The 17,739-nt window shown below is 58.2% G+C and overlaps 1 protein-coding gene across 1 annotated transcript in view; it reads left to right on the top strand.

Annotated features, from left to right (window-relative positions):
* Positions 1–17,739, top strand: part of ZFPM1 (zinc finger protein, FOG family member 1) — a 33,834-nt gene that overhangs the window by 5,952 nt on the left and 10,143 nt on the right. The window contains exons 2-3 of the mRNA XM_084215028.1: positions 8,861–8,992; positions 11,042–11,131. Coding sequence (XP_084071154.1) covers positions 8,861–8,992; positions 11,042–11,131 — 222 coding nt within the window. The remainder of the gene's footprint in view (positions 1–8,860; positions 8,993–11,041; positions 11,132–17,739) is intronic.

Here is a 17,739-nt window from a genome sequence, read left to right as displayed (position 1 = left end):
GGGGTAATACAGTTCCCTCTTCCGATGGCTGCCCGGTAAAGGCTCCACATTGTTCCTGCAGCAACATGTTTTTTTGGAAGGGCTGAAATGCCGAAAGGAATGCAACTGCTGACCTTGGGCTGCAGTGGGGTTAAGGAGTGTGTGCCTATGAGTCACTCCAGATAAGAGCCTTCCACGGCTTTTTTCCTCCAAAATAATTCTTTATCTCCTCTTTCTCACATCAACATATTTTCTTGACATCTCCCCTTGGATAGCGCGTGGAGGAAATGTGCTCCTCGGGTTTGTTCATCTGATGAAATGTGGATCCATTGTTTTCCCTTGGCCTTGGCCGGCCCAGAGCCTGACCCGGGGTTTGGGGATGCACCTCCCAGTCAGTGCCTTGGGGGTGCTCAGTGGGGTCGGGGTCCCAGAGCTTTGGAAACCTCAGTAAGGTCACGGCCAGGAGATTTTGGGGTCAGTGCGTGGTGTTTTGGGATGTTTGATGGGGTTGGGGCCTGCAGCTTTGGCAGTATTTAGGATTGGTTCCTGCATTTTTGGGGATGCTTGGTGGGGTCAGTGCCTGGAGGCTTTTGGGATGTTCAGTGGGGCAGTGCCTGGAGCTTTGGCAGTATTTAGGATTGATTTTTGGGGATGCTTGGTGGGGTCAGTGCCTGGAGGCTTTTGGGATGTTCAGTGGGGTCAGTGTCTGGAGCTTTGGCAGTATTTAGGAATGGTGCCTGCAGTTTTGGGAATGCAAACCCAGGGTTTGGGGATGTTTGATGGGGTCGGTACTCCTTGCTTTAGGGATGGGCTTCGGGAGTCCGTGCCCAGGATTTTGGCAATGTTTGGCACCCTGGACTTTGGGGATTCCCCACAGATTCAGTGCCTGGGGCTTTAAGGATGCGCCTTGGGGTCAGTGCCCAGGAATGTGTGGATGCTTGAAGGAGTTTGGGGATGCACCTTAAGGCTGTGCACCTTTGGGGATGCTCAGCAGGGTCAGTCCCTGTAGCTTCGGGAATGTGCCTTGGGATGGTACCCAAGGTTTTGGGATGCTCGATGAGATTGCTGCCTGTGATTTCAGGGATACTTCTCTGGGTCAGAGCCTGGGGTTTGGGGATGTGCCTTAGGGTTGATACCCAGAGCTTTTGTGATGCTCGATGGAGTCAGTCCCCAGGGCTTTGGAGATGCTCCTCCAGGACAGGACTGGGAATGTGCGACTGGGAGCAGCGGGCAGAGCATCCCCAGCTCAGGAGGGCACGGCGGGGAGGAAAAGCCGCTCTTCCCTCCCCTCCCTGCTCCGCCGGGAAGTTTGGCCGCTCTCTCTCTTCTCCGTCTCCCAGCCGAGGCCTCTCATGCTACTCGCAGCTCCTATGATAATGCGGAAAGTTGAACTGGCCCCATTACTGCGCTGCGATGGTTGCCGCGATAAGGGCGCGATAATGGCAGCGATAGCGGCAGCTCGGTAGCCAATGGCTCCGCCGCTCCTCCCATTAACATTCCCCACCACGGCCGGGCTCGGAGCTGCCTATCTGCTCTCCATTTCCACTCCTCCGCTAGATAAGAATGGAAATACTGACTTCATAGCTCACTGATTAAAGTGTCTGGATTTCTTGATAATACACAGATAAATTATGTTTTTCAAAAAGAAGGTAGGGAAGGGAGTGTGAGGGGAGGGAAAAACCTCCAGTCCATTTTTATTATTTTTTTTCTTTCCTTCCTTCCCTCTTTCTGGCCGTGCCCTGGGAGTTGGGTTTTTGCTGCTCCAAGATGCCCTTCCCAGCTGGAAGGCAGAGCCCCGTGAGGTGCCCTCAGGAATGGGGGGACAAAGGATTTTTGGGAGCCACGTGGGGTGGGGTGTAGGGCAGCCCTGTGCTGGGATGGAGATGCTGTTCCTGTTCCCATCACGGGCAGCTTGGGCTTTGCCAGCTGTGCCACGTGGCCGGGATCCTGCTGTGGCCGGGCCATCTCAGGTGGGATCTGTCCCCAAGCTGGCAGCCCCAGAGATGCTCGGGAAGCATCTCCATTTCTGTATCCACCTCCAGCCTGAGCCTTCCTGTTTCTGCTGCAGGCTGCTGCCCTGGATGCCTTGGAGCAGCCTCATCCCTCTGCCCCAGCCATACTCAACTCCTTGGCTTTCCTCACTCATCCTCACTGGAGCAACAGAGCTTCCAGACTTAGTTCAGAGAAGGTATCGACCACGAGCCTCTGAGTTTGTTTCATCTAAATATAAAACTAAAGAGCAAACAGTATAAAGTTCATTTTTTAATGTGCTGCCCCATTCCAGTTGGGCTGCTCTCTTTATTTTTTTTAGGGGAACTGTGATAAAAAGCAGAGATAAAGCCAGGACTGTTTTGTGTAGGAGTCGGTATCTGCGTTATCTATCTCCCTTTTTCACTCTCCGGGCAGCTCTGTTGTTTTTCGCTCTTATCTTGCTCCACCAAAATGCCAAGAACAGGAAAAAAAAAAATTAGAAAAAAAGAGAGAGAGAGAGGCAGCACAGGCACGTTTGCACGGAGAGAACTCAGTGTCCACGGAGCTGGGCAGGAGAAGGGCCTGGAGCTGGAGGAAGAGGAGGGTTGGGGTGCTGGGAAGGCAGGGAAGGATTTTGGGAGCAGTGCTGTTCCAGGGATCTCCATGTGCCAGGTTCGGTGCCAGCTGTTCTCAGCTGGGCCACCCAACCTGGCTGTGCCCACCGAGGGTCCCTCCCTGCCCCTGGAGCCCCCACAGTTCCTGCTGGTTGCCCTGGAGTGCTCCAGGATGTCTCTGGGAGCAGCAGAGACATCCCAGCCAGAGCATCTTTGGTGAGACCCCCTTCTCTCCATCCTTGTTGTCACCCAGGGCTGTCACAGACTGAGAGCCTTGGGTGGACACTGAAAACCATCCCTGTTCCCTTTCCATCGCTTTGGGGAGCGGGATGGCCCTGGCTGGACCTGGAGCCGTTTCCCACAGGAAGGGGGATGGCCCCAGCTCGGCATCTCAGGGTAATTTGTCGCTGGATTAGCCCAGAGCTTGACCTCTGTCCTCGCTGTCACCTGGTATTGATGTGCTCCAGTGCTGCCTGAGCGTCCCCACCCCCAGCCCTTCCCGCCTGGAATGTCTTTATTCCAGGTGGGAGAAATATCCCAATTGAGGGCTTTTCCCCCAGTTCCACCCTCTGGCAGGGAGCAGGGGTGGGGTGCTTGGAGCCTGATCTTCCTGGATGGAATTTCTTTCCCATCTCCTTGTGTCTCCAGCTGCTCCCGAAGTGCCCGCACCCTGGATCACCATGGGGACAAACACCTCCCACTGATCTTGGATGGGCTTTGGATGGAGACAGCTCCAGGAAGGACTGGTCCTTCTCTCCCAGTCGTGCCAGCTGCCTCAGTTTCCCTGCTGTGCTCCGAGCAGCCTCTTGTGGCTCCGTGAGCTCTCCGGGCCACGTTCAGCGCATCCCTCCTCCGGAGCATCCCCATCCATCTGCTGCGCCCGGCACGGCTCCATTCCGCTCTCTCCTCTCTCCGAATCTATCAGGGCCTTATCGACCCCATCTGAAACCTAAAGTCACTCCATTGTCATTGTCCCCGGATCTCTTCCCCGGCTCCTTCCCCTCCCTGGCGCGCGGTGGATGCGCCGGCCGTTCCCGTTGGGAATGGCGGCCCCCGGAGCGCCCCAATCTCCCGGAATCTCTCGGTGCTTTATCGGCCCATCGGAGCCGGGGCTGGCGGGGCCGGCGCTGGCGCCGCTCGCTGCTGATAAAGTTACAGAGTTCAGGCAGTGATGAATGTTCAGTAACTGCACCCGCCGCGATCCCGCCTGGGCTTGGCAGCGCGAGCAGCTCCGGCTGAAACCAATCCCTCCCCTATCAGCGGCGCTGCTTTTTCTCAGGCTCGGCCTCTCCCCGCTCCTGCTCTTCCCTGGGGGGCTCCCCTGGGGCAGCACAGCACCGAGGGATGCTCCGGGAGCTGCGTCCCGTGGCGGGGGGGGGGGTTCTGGATTTCAGCCTGGAATGGTTTGGGGTGGGAAGGAACGTGAAGCTCATCTGGTTCCGGGGCAGGGACCTTCCACCAGACCAGGCTGTGGTGGCTGGGACAGAGCAGCTCCCCAGCAGTCACTGGAGCATCCCATCCCAAGAAATCCCAGCCTTCCCAACACCTCCATTCCCGCCCTGTCCTTCGTTCCCCTCCTGGAAAAATTAGGCCTAAGTATATTCTAAATGTAATCATTATTATAAATTATAAATTTAACAATTATTGTAAATACCATCCCACGAGCAATGGCAGCATCACTCACCCCTTCCATGCCCCCACCATCTCTATTCCCCTACCACTCTTTATTCCCCTTCCTGGTATAAATTAGGCCTACTAGATTATCAATGTAATAATATTAATCATTACATTGATTAATATTATTACATGAGCTGTTGGAGCATCTTCTCATCAAGAATTACAGCATCACCCAGCACCTCTGTCCCCTATTCCCCTCCTGGATAAATTAGGCCTGAATGCAAAAATGTGATAGGTCTATAAAATTAATTTGTAAATGATTATAAATATCCCCCATCAGCAATCCCAGCATCCCTACCACCTCCTGGGTAAACCAGTAATAATTTAATACCAAATCATGATCAACACATTATAAATCCCTCCCCTACACCTTCCAGTTCTCCAACCATACTTTTTTTCCCTTGGCCTTTTCCCCCAGGGCACCACGGGCAGGGTCAGGGTGAGGTTTATCTGGAGGTGATGGAGAAGGGCCCCAAATTTGAGATAAAGCCCCCTGGGGCCGGCCCCAGCCGCTATCGGCTCCGTGCACGGGGCTGATCTCTCATGGGGAGATACCCATGGGAAGAGCCTGGCCTGGGATGCTGCAGCCAGGCTGATAGGGGGTGAGAGGGCTGATTTGTGCTCCAAAAGCCCCTTTTCCTCCCAAACAGACCCCAGACTATTGGAATTCAGTGCAGCATCACCGGGGGGAGATCTCCCGGTGGATCAGTGGCCACCGGCAGCTCCTTTGTCCCGGCTCCGTTCCCGATCCCAGGGAACCATCCGGGGAGCAGCTGAGGTCGTTGGTAAAACAAACATCGGCAGGGCCCGGGAGGAATTGGGTGAGAAGAGCGGGCGGGTGGCCCATCAGATACCGGGATTTGCAGCCCGGGTTGTTCTCCGGGTGTTTCTGGCAGCGGGGCGGGCACGGCGCAGCCCCGCCACCAGACCCTGGGGAATCCCGGGATGCTCCAGGTCCCACCAAACCACCAGGGCTGCCTTTGCTGAAGGAGCAGCTGGGAGTGGCTCCAGGAGCATCTTTCCCTGAGGAATTCTGCCCTGTTCCTGCAGCGCTTTGCTGTTGGCTCTATAATTTAGGGGGAAAAGAGGTGATTTAGGGCAGAGAGGAAGCGATGCCTGAGTGGAATTCTCACATTTCCAGCATGAGGTGATGGACAAGTATCCTGGTGATGCTTTGTGTATCCCAGAACTTGTTTTGGATCCTTGCCCACCTGCTTTTGGGTTGGTTTTCATTGTTATTATTATTGTTATTATTATTATTATTGTGGTTTTTTTAATTGGAAGAGGATGGTGCCAGCGCAGGGATGAGGAGGAGCTGGAAGGATGGAGAAGGGATCCTCCATTATGCTGCCTGCCTGTGAAGCTGGTATATCCTGCAGGATGCCCTGGCACAGCTGAGATGTCCCTACTGTCCCCCCCAGTGACACCCAGAGCCAAGGCTGAGCTTTGGGGTGCCTGGAGAGAAGGTTTGGGATGTGAGTTCACCCGGGTCCAGGCTGTGTCCTTCATTCCCTGACTCCTGGAGCCCTCCTTGGACTCATCCCCTGCCCGATGGGACTTGGAGGAATTTTTATTTTTAGAAATAAGGATTGTGGATTCCCAGAACGATTTGGGTTGGAAGGACCTTAAAGCTCATCTCCTTCCTCCCCCTCCACGGGCGGGGACACATTCCATTGAGCCCAGGTTGCTCCGAGCCCCATCCAACCTGGCCTTGAACGCTTCCAGAGATGGGAATTGGAAAGGAGTCGGATGGGAAATTTTATTTAAATTCGTATTTAAAAATAAACACTTGGACCTGGCGGCAGCACCGAGCGCCAGCCGGTGAAGGCAGGTTGCCACCAGCCTGCACGTGTTCCCAATCCAGGACCTGCTTTCCACCACGGGGACTCCTCCTCCTCTTCCTCCTCCTCCTCCTCCTCCCTGCTCCAGAGCCGGTGGGAAAGTCTGTGGCTGTTGCTATTTTCTATCTGTTATCAAGGCCTCTTATCACTTTGCTCTTGTCTCCGTGCCGGCTCTCCGAGCGCCCAGGGTCTCGCTCTTGGCAGCCTGGAAAAGTCCCCCCCCTCCTCCTTGATTCCCTATATTCTTTTGCCTTTTATTTAATTTACCAGCTAAGCACAAAGAATCAAGAAAAGCTTTATTGTTCCTGCGCTGGGAGAGCCTTAATTGGAGCGCAGTGATCAAATCATTACCTGGATAACGCCGGGTTTCCCTGGGAATGCCGACCCTCGGCCCAGCCCTGCTGACACGGGCACAGCGCCCCAGCTCCCTGCAAGTTTGTACAGTCACTGTCTGGTTTTATATATTATTTTTTGAGGGAAAAAGAAGAAAAAAAAGGGGGGGGAAGAAGAAATCCTTGCTCGTTATCAATAAAAAAAAGGAGGGAGGGAGAAGAGTTAATCGTCGAAGCGGAGTATCTTGGAAGGAAGCGTTTTTTGGCTCTTCCCCTCTCTGTAAAACCAGCCTCAGTAATTCAGTTTTAAAGCATGAAAAAAGGGAGTTGATGAAATTCCACTATCAGCACTGAGCCAATATGCAAAATATCTCGCCGAGAATCAAATAGCTATTATGTTTTCATTTCCATTTCAGCGTATTTGCTTAATGAAGAATAGACAGATCAGGCCAGCCGAGGGAGGCTGTGTGCGGTGATAACTGTGCAGGGCTCCCAGCAATCCCGGGCAAGTGACGCTCCCTCCGCTCCTGCTCCTGCTCCCTCTCCCTCACTCGCTTTTTTTTCCCCTTTTTTTCCCCTTTTTTTGATTTTTTTCCCCCAGTGGTTGGTTTAACTGGGAAAACCAATGCTGGCAGCGCGTCCCTGGGGGTTGGTGGGCGCTGGGGTGCTGCAGTGGGGTTGGGGTGCAGCCAAGGACACCGTTCTGGGTGCTGTTGGCCACCCAGCCTCCCCGTGGGCACTGGTGTCCCCAAACCCCTGCTTTTACAGGATTAGGTTTATCTTGTTTTTATTGTATTTTGATTTATATTTATCTATTTTATTCATCCCCATCTCCCTTGGGAGTGCTTTGGGGTGGCATATGAGATGCATGCAGGGACTGTGTGGGATGTTCCCAGCATGCTGCTGGCCACCAATTGTCCCCATACCAGGTTTGACATGTGATTTATATGAAACAGCCTCATCTTCCTTGTGGCTGGGCCTTGATGCTCTGGGGTGGGATGTGGGTGGTCCCAGGATGCATCCAGGGATCACAGTGACAAGATTCTGGGACTGTTGGTTCCCCATCATCCCTGTAGGCACTGGGTGACACCACGGTGCCCAGACCCCAGCTGGATTTAGATAGAGCATCCCCATCTCCTTCCTCATTGGAGATGGAGATTTCAGGATGGGATGTGGGTCATCCCAGGGTGGATCCAGGGACCCCAGTGACGTGGTACTGGGATGCTGTTGGCCACCCATCATCCCTGTAGGATGACTCCACAGCGCTCAAAGTTGGATTTATATGGAGCATCCAGTTGGATTTATATGGGGCATCCCCATTTCCCTCCTGGCTGGGATGGGTACTTTGGGGTGGGATATGGGATGCATCCGTGGGATGCTGTTGGCCGCCCATCATCCCTGTAGGCCACCGTGCTGTGGTACCCAAAGCCATCCCCATCCTCCTCCTGCTCCCTCTCTTCCCAGGCAGGATGTGGGTGGTCTCAGCACCCTTGGGTGGGTGCCAGGTGCCCTCCTGGTCCCACCCATCCCTTCCCAGCCCCATCCACCCCTCCCTGGGCAGGCTGGAGGTGCCAAACCCCGGCGCAGGCGAGCGTCGGGTTAACTTTATCAGAAGCCCAAGAGCCGTGAAGGCGTGAAGGAAGAAATTAGCCTAACAATGTTTCATTTACAGCGGGAGAAACGATTTGTTAGCTGGCGATTGTTTCTGAATATTATCAGGGCCTTTTTAATTGTGCTGGAACTGAAATTAGCAGAATTAGAATAAATTGCCTTCCCTTCTCCGGCAGCCTCTTTATTCACGCTCATTGTTGTGTGCTTTGTATAGATTATGGGCTCTTTGTTCTGCTGCTGTAAATATACATGCCTGGAGTCACGGCGAGCAGCTGAGGTCTGCAGACGGGCTGGCCCCGCTCCGATCCCCCTGTGGTCCCCCCGTGGTCCCCCCGTGGTCCCCGGTCCTGCGGCGTCGTGCGGCGCCAGCCATGTGTGCCACCGGGGCTGGGCCCTGCCTGCCTGGCTGGGGACGTGGCTGCGTTGCCATGGAAACGGATGGCAGGGCTGAGGGGTGTCCCCCGTGTGCACCCTGTTTGTCCCCATGTCCCCCCTGCAGTGCCATCCATTGGATAAGGGGTGGTGGGGATCATTTCTGGGGCCTCTTCTGGGGACAGGTGATGCCACATCTGTGTGCACAGGGCCCCTCTTGCTGCCAGGCTGATTCCCCACAGTGCCCCAGGGAGGGGACACCTGGAGCAAGGCATGGCCACCTCTGCAAGGGGACAGTGTATCCCAGGGAGATGCTGCACCGCAAGGATGGCTGGGCAGAGCTTCCCTTCCCTTCCCTGTGGGGCATTTCCTCCCAGCATCCTGATTTCCCAGCTGGGAAAACCCTCTGGCATCTTTTCCCTGTGGCTGTGCCCTCCTCACCAGCCTGTCCGTGCTCCCACAGGGTCCCTGGCAGCGATGGAGGAAGGCGAGGACGCCCCGGCGGGGGACAAGAGCCCCTCGGAGAGGGACGGGGCCACCTCGGACTGCGAGGGCTCCGCCGAGCGCGACACCTGCAGCCCCCCCGGCAGTGAAGGTGAGCCTGGGCTGTCCCTGCTGTCCCCTCTCCATGGGGACGGGCGCTGCCCCCAGAGCAACCTGCAGGGCGTTAGCTCAGGAAGCAGCCTGGCCACCCCTCGGGGCTGGTGGGCCAGTGACAGCCCCCTGTCCCTGGGGGGTTCCATTCCTCTGGGACCCCTGGGGACAGCCCAGTGTGCAAAATCGTGTCCCTCGGGGTATGAGGTGACCCCCTTGGGGTGTGGAGTCGCACAGTCAGGGTTTAAAGTGACCTTTCACAGGGATGGAAAGTGACCTTTGGGATACTAAGCGACCCCTTAGGTGCAGAACAACCCTTCCCCCTAGCTTGGGGTGGAAAGTCACATTCCCTTAGGGTGCAAAGTGTCCCATCCCAGGGATGCAGAGTGACCTCTCGGGGTGCAAAGTCACATCCTTTGCAGTACAAAGTTCCTCTCTCCACCCATGATGAAAGTCACGTCCCTTGGGGTGCAAAGTTCCCCCGCTCAGGGGAACAAAGTCACATCCCCTGGTGTACCGAGTGACTCCCGGGGTGCCAGGCAGCCCCAGAGGCCGCAGGCGGTGGCCCTGGCCGTGGCACGGGTGGGCTGGGGGCGCAGGGCCGTTGGTGGCACCGTGCTGCCCACGCAGCCGCCAGGCTGCCGCCGTGCCGCGCCCCAAAGGTGGCTGCGGCTCAGGGCCGGGCTGAAACAGTCCCAGATATCCTTTGAGTTCCTTCCTGTGGAGGTGGGGGCAAATCCCAATCAGTTAATGTTTGCAGTGCCCTTTGAGATAACCGCGCCGGGGCAAGGCTGCGCCGGCTCACCGAGCTCCCGGCAAACCCCGCTGCCTCCAGCCGCATCTGGGGGAGAAGGGTCCCCCAAAAGCAGGGCAGCCAGGCCACGGTGCAGCAGGGATCCACACAGCTGGGGCAGGGAAGGACCCCCACAGCCGGGACAGGGAAGGCATCCTGAGAGTTGGGACAGGGAGTGATCCTGAGAGTGGAGTAGGGAAGGGACCCCAACATTTGGGGCAGGGAAGGGACCCTGATAGCCCCAGCAGGACGAGGTAGGGGTGGATCACAAGGCAGGGAGGGCACCCCAATAATGAGGGGCAAGGAAGGGACCTCAGTAGTGGGGACAGGGAGGGGACCCTAAAGCTGGGGCAGGGGGTGGACCCTAGATGGAGCAAGGAGAAACCCCAGTTTCAGCAAAAGGACCCCAACAGCCAAGGCAGGGAAGGGATCCTACAGCAAAGCAGGGCAGGGAGCTTGATAACTGGAACAGGGAGGGGACCCCAGTATCTGAGTCAGGGAGGTCTCCCAGGCAAACTTTGCTCGGTGGTGGAGGGAATCAGGGCTCTTATCTGATGGGGGAGCCGGGCTGGGGGCGAGGAGCCGGAGCCGGGGCGCGGAGCTGCACCTGGCACTGGCCTGCCTCGATAAAGAGGTGATAGCAGAGATAAGGCCGAGCAGCAATAACGGCCACTAAAGCTTTCAGCGCGATGGATAAAAATCGATATGCCAGGCACTTTGATTTATAGCCAAAAATAATAGGACTTTTATACCCGGTGATTGATTTATTTGATGTTAATCATTGCGCTTATCACCTGTATTAATAATCTGCAGTGGCGGTGACGTCACCCCTGGGCGGCCGCGGTGGCGCCGATCGATTGGGCTCCGCTGCTCGATCCGCCCGGGACGCCAAGGCAAACATGTACTTTGGGCACTAATCTGCCACACTGTCATATGCAGATTGCCTTTATCAGCCCATCTCCAGCAGCAGTTAATGGAGAAAATAATTGTTATCAAGTTGCTATGAATACGCCACAAATGGAGCCGTGAGGGGAGCGGGGCTCGGCCCGCTGGCGTGGCGTGGCACGGCTGTGCCAGGGGTTTGGAGTGGGCTGGGAGGGCTTGGCTGGGCTGAGGGGGCATTCCCAGGGGGATGTGAATCCCCTCCCTGTGCCCATCCCAGCCCTGGGTGTCGCGGCTCTGGTGGTCCCAGCCCCTGTGGAACGCTGCCTCTGGAATTCCCTGCTCTGACCTGATGCCTTCCCCCTCCTGCTGCAGAGTCCAGAGATGCTCTGGAGAGTCCAAAGGAGCTGGAGAAGCCGGATCCTGGAGAAAACCCCCAGGAGGCAGACAGCTGGAATGGGCCGGGTGAGTGTCTGGTGCGGGGCCGTCCTGCTCCATCCCAGTGTCCTGACTGCATCTGCTGGAGCAGCCCTCCAGCGTTCACCTCCTCTGGCAAACACCAGTCTGAGAGGAGAACTGGGAGCTGGGCCGGCTGCAAACCCCAGGACTCCTGCTGGAGGGGAGCTGTGAGGTCTCCAGGGTGCCGTTGGGATGGCAAAGCGCGGATTTGGGAGCAGCAGGGATGCCATCCTCGCAGCTGGCATCACGCTCCCTAGCACTGGCAGGGTTTGGGCCCGTCCTGCGTCGCACCAGGGTACTCCACCAGCATCCTGGCAACCACAAGAGCGACGCTGGGGCGGTTTGGTGATGGTTATCAAAACCCCAAGGAGCGAGTGCAGCCTCTATCTGCCCCTGGTATCTCCACGCCGGGGCCGCGGGCACCGGGGCACCAGCGAGGCCGGGCTGGCCCTGTGGGCACCCCCAGCCCTATCACCCACCATCTCCAAAGCCACGGGGTTACAGACGTGTGCCACACGGATTCACAGAGTGTCTGGGCTTGGGAGGGAGCTCTGGAGATCATCCAGCCCAAGGCAGGGACACCTGGAGCAGGTGACAGAGGGTCACACCCAGGTGGGTTTGGAATGGCTCCAGACAGGAGACCCCGCACCCTCCCTGGGCAGCTGTGCCAGGGCTCTGCCACCCTCTGAGGGAAGCTCTTCCTCACGTTGAGGTGGAACTTCCTGTGGTTTAGTTCGTGGGCCTCACTCCTTGATTGGGGTTGTGGGTTCTTCCACTGGGAGTGGCTCTGCTCCTGCCAGGGGAGCTCCCAGCTCTGGCTGGGAATGTTGGGCAGTGGTGACTCCACTAGAGGACAGCCCTCAGGGGATGGATGGACCGGGCAGGTCCCGCTGTGTCCCCAAGGCCACCGGGCTGCAGGAGCCCTGGGAAGTGATGCCTGCCAGCACACGTGCTCCCGCAGCTGCCCAGATCCCCACGGCCCGGCGGGAACCCCGCTCCCCTTCCCGTGTTGGGGCCGAGGGGAAGCTCCTGCCGGCCCCGCTGATATCCCAGCCCTTCCTGCGTGTGTCCAGGAAGGAGCTGCGAGGCCACCCCCGCCTCCTCCTTATCTGCTCGCGGCCCTTTGCCCCCAGCGCTCCTAGGGCAGGGTGGGATGGGGCTGCACCTCCCACCCCACAGCTCCCCATCCCCTCTGGGGTCACCACAGCCCGCTCCCCCCCAGCTCCCGAAAGGAGCCTGGCGGAGGCCGTGCCTCCCCTTCCCCCTTCCCTCTGTGGGGAGCGGGTCATTTGCATTCTTTATGTAAAAGAGATTTTATTATCGGGCCCTGGCAGCCCATCTCCACTCTGGTAATTGGAGCGGTGTCGGTGGCGGGGAGCTGCCGGCGATGCCGCGCCGATAGGCCGCTCCTCCCGCGCCAACCGCCGCCGTGGCCCCGGCTATCAGGGGCTCTGCAGGCCCGCCACTTATCGGGGATGGAGCTGCCCAAAAGGGAAGCTGGGAGCAGGCTGAATTTTCTGCTTTATCTGGCAGGATCCGCCGGGTGTCAGCCGCGAGGATGCGCCGCGCCTGGGGGGCTCCGTTGGCGCCCTGCGGAGCTTTGGGGGTCACTGGGTCACCCCCGCCCTGGGTCGGGGGTCCCGAGGGTCACCCCGCTGTTCCAGAGGGGATGTGCCTGCCAGGGGCTCGCCCCACGTGGCAGGAGGGAGAAGGAGAGTTTTGGTTTAGCTTTGAGGTGACCTTGTTCCCTGGAGGGGCTGAGGCTCCTCCAGCCGCTGGGCAGGTTCCCGGGAGCTGGAGGCTGAAATCCCAAACTTGGGAGCCTTTGCAGATGTGCCACCCCTTCATCCAGAGTGTTGGGACACCCTGGCTCTGTTCTGCTGGCCAGTGGGATCATGGGGTGGGGCATGGCTGTGCTTTGTGCTCACTCCATCCTCTGCTGGGGCTGGAGACAGGATGTCCATCCTTCCCAGAGTCCCCCAAACCAGCCCAATTCCCCCAAACCTCTCCTCACAGCCCTCCCCATCCATGCCTCAGGTTTCCATCTTTCCCACTCATTTTGGTTTGCCCTGGAGAAGGGTTGGTAGCAGAGAATTTTGGGAGCACCCACAGCCTCCAGCTCCCATCCCAGGGCTGCCCCATCCCTGCCCAGCCAGCCTCACCAATTCCAGCCAGCTTTCCCAGAAGGATGAGAGGAAAAACTCTGGCAAATTCCACATGGAGCTGGTGCAGGAATGCAGCAGAGGAGAGCCCTGCTGAGGGACAGGCTGCTCAATCTCATGATGAGCCACCAGAGGATTCCCACTGGGAGCTGCTGGGAGGCTGCAGCCCCTGGGAATTCTGGATTCTTCCCTTTCCACCAGGTAGGATGGAGCTTTTTGCTTTTGTCCTTGTGGGAGCACCACAGGCAGGGACAGGATTGGAGCTGTGACCAAATCCAGGGTGGTTTTTGCATTATCCCACCTGGGAATTCTTCACCTCCTTCCCTACACCAGCATCACTGTTTGCAGCTCCACCTTGCTGAACCCCGAGCCCTGCTGCTGTCTTGCCTGTTTGGGCTTTATTTAATAACTAATTGCTAATGATGAACTATTAATTTAATATTAATATTTCCTCTGGGCAGTGATGATGGCTCTGGGTTGATTACAGAGCTCAGGCTCCTCTCTTGATCCCGCAAACCCCTCACCCCCATCCTCCATATCAGGATGGCACAGAGCAACTCCTCTTTTTTTTTAGTGCATCTAATTAAAACTCCCAAGTCCTTCCCCCCCCCCCCCCACCCTTTTCCTCCCAGCTCCCCCTTCCCTTCAGTTGTGTTTATCTCCCTCCTCAATAATCTCTGGCTGCCCAGGGTTTGTCTGGAAACCTCAAGGTTCATTATCAGGGTGAGCAGGGCACAATGGGGGGACACGGCTCCTCCGGGGGGGCACGGCCCCCCCACATCTGCCCCGTCCCTCCCCCTCCACCCTGCTGAGTGTGGGTGGGAAAAATTATCCCAGCTATTCCCTTTTATCACTGGGAGAGGAGCAGCAGAGAGTTGTGTCTGTGGGAGACTGATGGGGAGGGAGGCACTCGGGATTCGGGGCATTGGCACCCCCAGTGTGCCAAATCAGGGGTGCCCAGCACCCTGCAGTCCTCCCCCTGCCCCTCGTGTGCCCAGCACCCTGCAGTCCTCCCCCTGCCCCTCGTGTGCCCAGCACCCTGCAGTCCTCCCCCTGCCCCTCGTGTGCCCAGCCAATCCTCCTGCCAAAGGCAGCGGGGTGGGGACCGTCACAGCAGTGATGGTGGTACCTGTCCCTGGTTTGGGATGTGGAACAGCAGCTGTCCCTGCTGGGGGATGTCCTCCAGTGCCTGGGGTCACTGCAGGGTGGAAGGGACAGTGTGGGGACACTGATGGTGGAGGGGTGCTCCAGCTGGTCTGGGGATGCTGCTGAGTGGAAGGATGATCAGACCAGTTTGGGGACAGTGACAGCATGGAGGGATGCTCAGGGATTCTGGGGACAGTGACAGTGTGGAGGGATGCTCAGGGATTCTGGGGACAGTGACAGCATGGAGGGATGCTCAGGGATTCTGGGGACAGTCACAGCATGGAGGGATGCTTAAGGATTTTGGGGACAGTGACAGTGTGGAGGGATGCTCAGGGATTCCTGGGACAGTGACAGCATGGAGGGATGCTCAGGGATTCCTGGGACAGTGACAGCATGGAGGGATGCTCAGGGATTCTGGGTACAGTGTCAGCATGGAGGGATGCTCAGGGATTCTGGGGACAGTGACAGCATGGAGGGATGCTCAGGGATTCTGGGGACAGTGACAGCATGGAGGGATGCTCAGAATACTGGGGACAGTGACAGTGTGGAGGGAGGGATGCTCAGGCATCTGTTCCCCTTTTCCCTGGCATTTTCCTGCACTCTTGTGGTGAGAGCCCTGAGGGTGATGCCTCCAGGCTGCTGCTGATTGACAGCTGTCAATCACTCACCTTCCTGCTCAGCCCTGCCTGGATCTGAGGACCAGTGGGGATTTGGGGCTCGAACCCCCCCTCCTCCATCTGGGTACCCCCTCCTGAGGCTCTCCCACCCCCACAGGCACTTGGGGCTGTGGCAGGGTCCCCCCTGCGGTCCCCTCCCCTTTCCGGACGGGATATCTTCCCTCTGCATCAGCCCCGGGGGCCCCTGCATCCCCTTCCTCCCCTCTCTGGCTTCCTGCCCCCCCAGTGCCCTCTTCCCTCTGTCTGGGCACAGCCAGGGGTCCCAGCAGCCCTGGGAGAGGGGACAGGGCAGGGACAGGGTGTCCCTGGCACAGGGGTCCTGCCCCCCTGGCAGCCCCGGGGCAGCCAGGAAGTTTTCCTCCTTCCCATCCTTCCTGAGTGCTTTCTGGTGTTTTCCCCAGTGTTTGTTCCTGTCCCCAGGACACAGGTCACAGGTCCTGTGTGTTTCCTGCATGTCTCTTGTGAGGAGGACCCCAGGGAACCGGGGCTGCCTTGGCATGGCAGCACCCCGGGCATGGGAACCCCTTGTGATGGGGTCCATGAGTGGGGACAGAGCAGGGACAGGGCGCCCCTGGCACAGAGGCCCTGGCAGCCCCAGGGAAGCCAGGAAGTTTTCCTGCTTCCCATCCTCCCTGAGCCTTTTCTGACCTTATTCCCAGCGTTTCTATCCACATCCCTGCAGGCACAGGTCCCAGTTCTTTCCTGGCATGGGAACCCCTTGTCATGAGGGATGGCAGCACCCCTTGGGATGGGGACCCCCTCCCAGCCCCATCCCAGCAAGGCACAGCAACACCCCAAAGGCAAATGTCTGGGAATGCTTATCAGCCCATCCTGCAGGGGCAGGGCACCCCAGCTTCCGTGGGGTGATCCCGGGGAGCACGTGGCACGGCCGGTGCCACCCTGCCGCCAGCGCCTGCCAGCTGTGCCCCACAGCTGGCGAGCAGGAGCAGGCCCTTTGGGGTGCAGCCCCCTGTGCAGCCCCCCCGGGTGCTGGGTGGTGCCCACGAGGCAGGGCCTGGCTGCTGCATTATCCGGGGGCAGGGTTCAGCCCGATAAGGAGTCGCTTTTGGACTCGGGCAGCAAACAATCAATAAGTGGCAAGCGATGGGCAGCAGAGATAAAGGCAGAAATCCCCCCCGGCTCCCGCCCCAGCGGGGCCTCCCCAGCACCCCAAAGCGGGGGGCAGAGCCCGGCTGTGCCACAGCCATCCCCTCTCCGTGCGCAGAGCTGAGCCCAAGCAGGCGCAGCCCAGCAAGGCTCGATTTAAACCCTCCTCACTCCTTTGTCGTCCCCAAGGCTGCCCTGATTACTCGAGCACCCGGGACGGCAAAGCCGGGATAATCTCCTTAGCCCCTTTGGAGAGATTTCCCTTTGTGAGCCGAGGTGAAGAGTGGAGATGCTGCGTGTTCACAGCTTAAGACTCTTCCCAATCGGCTCCCTCCATCTTATCGGAGCGGTGCCATCACATCATTGCAGTAGTTGAGTTGTCAGGATTTATTCCTTCCGCCGCGCTCTCGCCGCTTCTAAAAACAGCAGCTGGGGCCGGGCCGGGGCTGCTGGGGGAACCGGGGGGAACTGGGGGGAACCGGGGCTTCTCCAGCTCGGATTTCCCCAGGCAGGAGCAGGGGAGCCATGGGAGGTTGGGTACCCGTTGATGGATCCATCCCTCCATCCATCCCATTGCCAGGCCGGCTCCTGCAGCCACCCTCATTTGCTCCTGGGTGTTCCAGAGGTGCAGCCACATCCAGGCACCCACCTTTGCTTTCCTTGCAGGAGGGAAGGGCAGAGGGGCCCCAGACAAATCCACCCATCCCATTCCAAGCTGCTCCCACATCGTTTGCCTCCTGCATCCACAGGACTTGAACCACATCCAAACTGTTTGGTCCCTTAGCATTAATCTGGAGGTCCATCCATCCATCCATCCATCCATCCATCCATCCATCCATCCATCCATCCATCCACCCACCCACCCACCCACCCACCCACCCATCCATCCCCATTTCCCAGGGCTGGATCTGGCGTGGCCCCCCGGCTGGCACAGGAGCAGGGCGGCTGATCCCGGGGTGTGATCCCATGACACACTGATAGCAGTATTTATCCTGATTGTATCCAGGCAGCTGCAAACACTGCAGGGACCGCCGAGCCCGGGTGCCCACTGAGGGGCAGAGCAGTTGGTCTGGATGTGGTTCAAGTCCTGTGGATGCAGCTGAGGCAAAGGGATGCGGGAACAGCTTGGAATGGGATGGGGTGGGATGAGTGGGTTTGTCTGGGGGCCCTCTGCCCTTCCCTGCTGCTCGCTCCCACAAGGAAAGCCAATGGATGTGCCTGATGTGGCTGCATCTCCAGAGCTTCCAGTGCAGCTCCTGGCAGTGCCATTCCTCTCCCTGGCCCTGGGAATGCTGTGGTCACCGTGCCCATGGGCTCTGGCTGCTCATCTCCATCACACCCCGTGCTGGAGGAAGGCTCAATGATGCCTTCCTGGAATTGTGCGTCCCCACAGGCTTCCTCCCTCCCCTCTGCCCACCCTGGACCCTGGGGATGGGTGGGAATGTGGGTGCCAGCTGGGCCTGCTTGGCCATGGGGTGGTGACAGGATTAATCTTTGCTCCTGGCACAGCTCAGCCGATTCC

This window comes from Fringilla coelebs (assembly GCF_963513975.1).
Source record: "Fringilla coelebs genome assembly, chromosome: 14".
In the NCBI taxonomy this organism is placed as follows: domain Eukaryota; kingdom Metazoa; phylum Chordata; class Aves; order Passeriformes; family Fringillidae; genus Fringilla; species Fringilla coelebs.
This window is presented reverse-complemented; position numbering and strand designations above follow the sequence as displayed.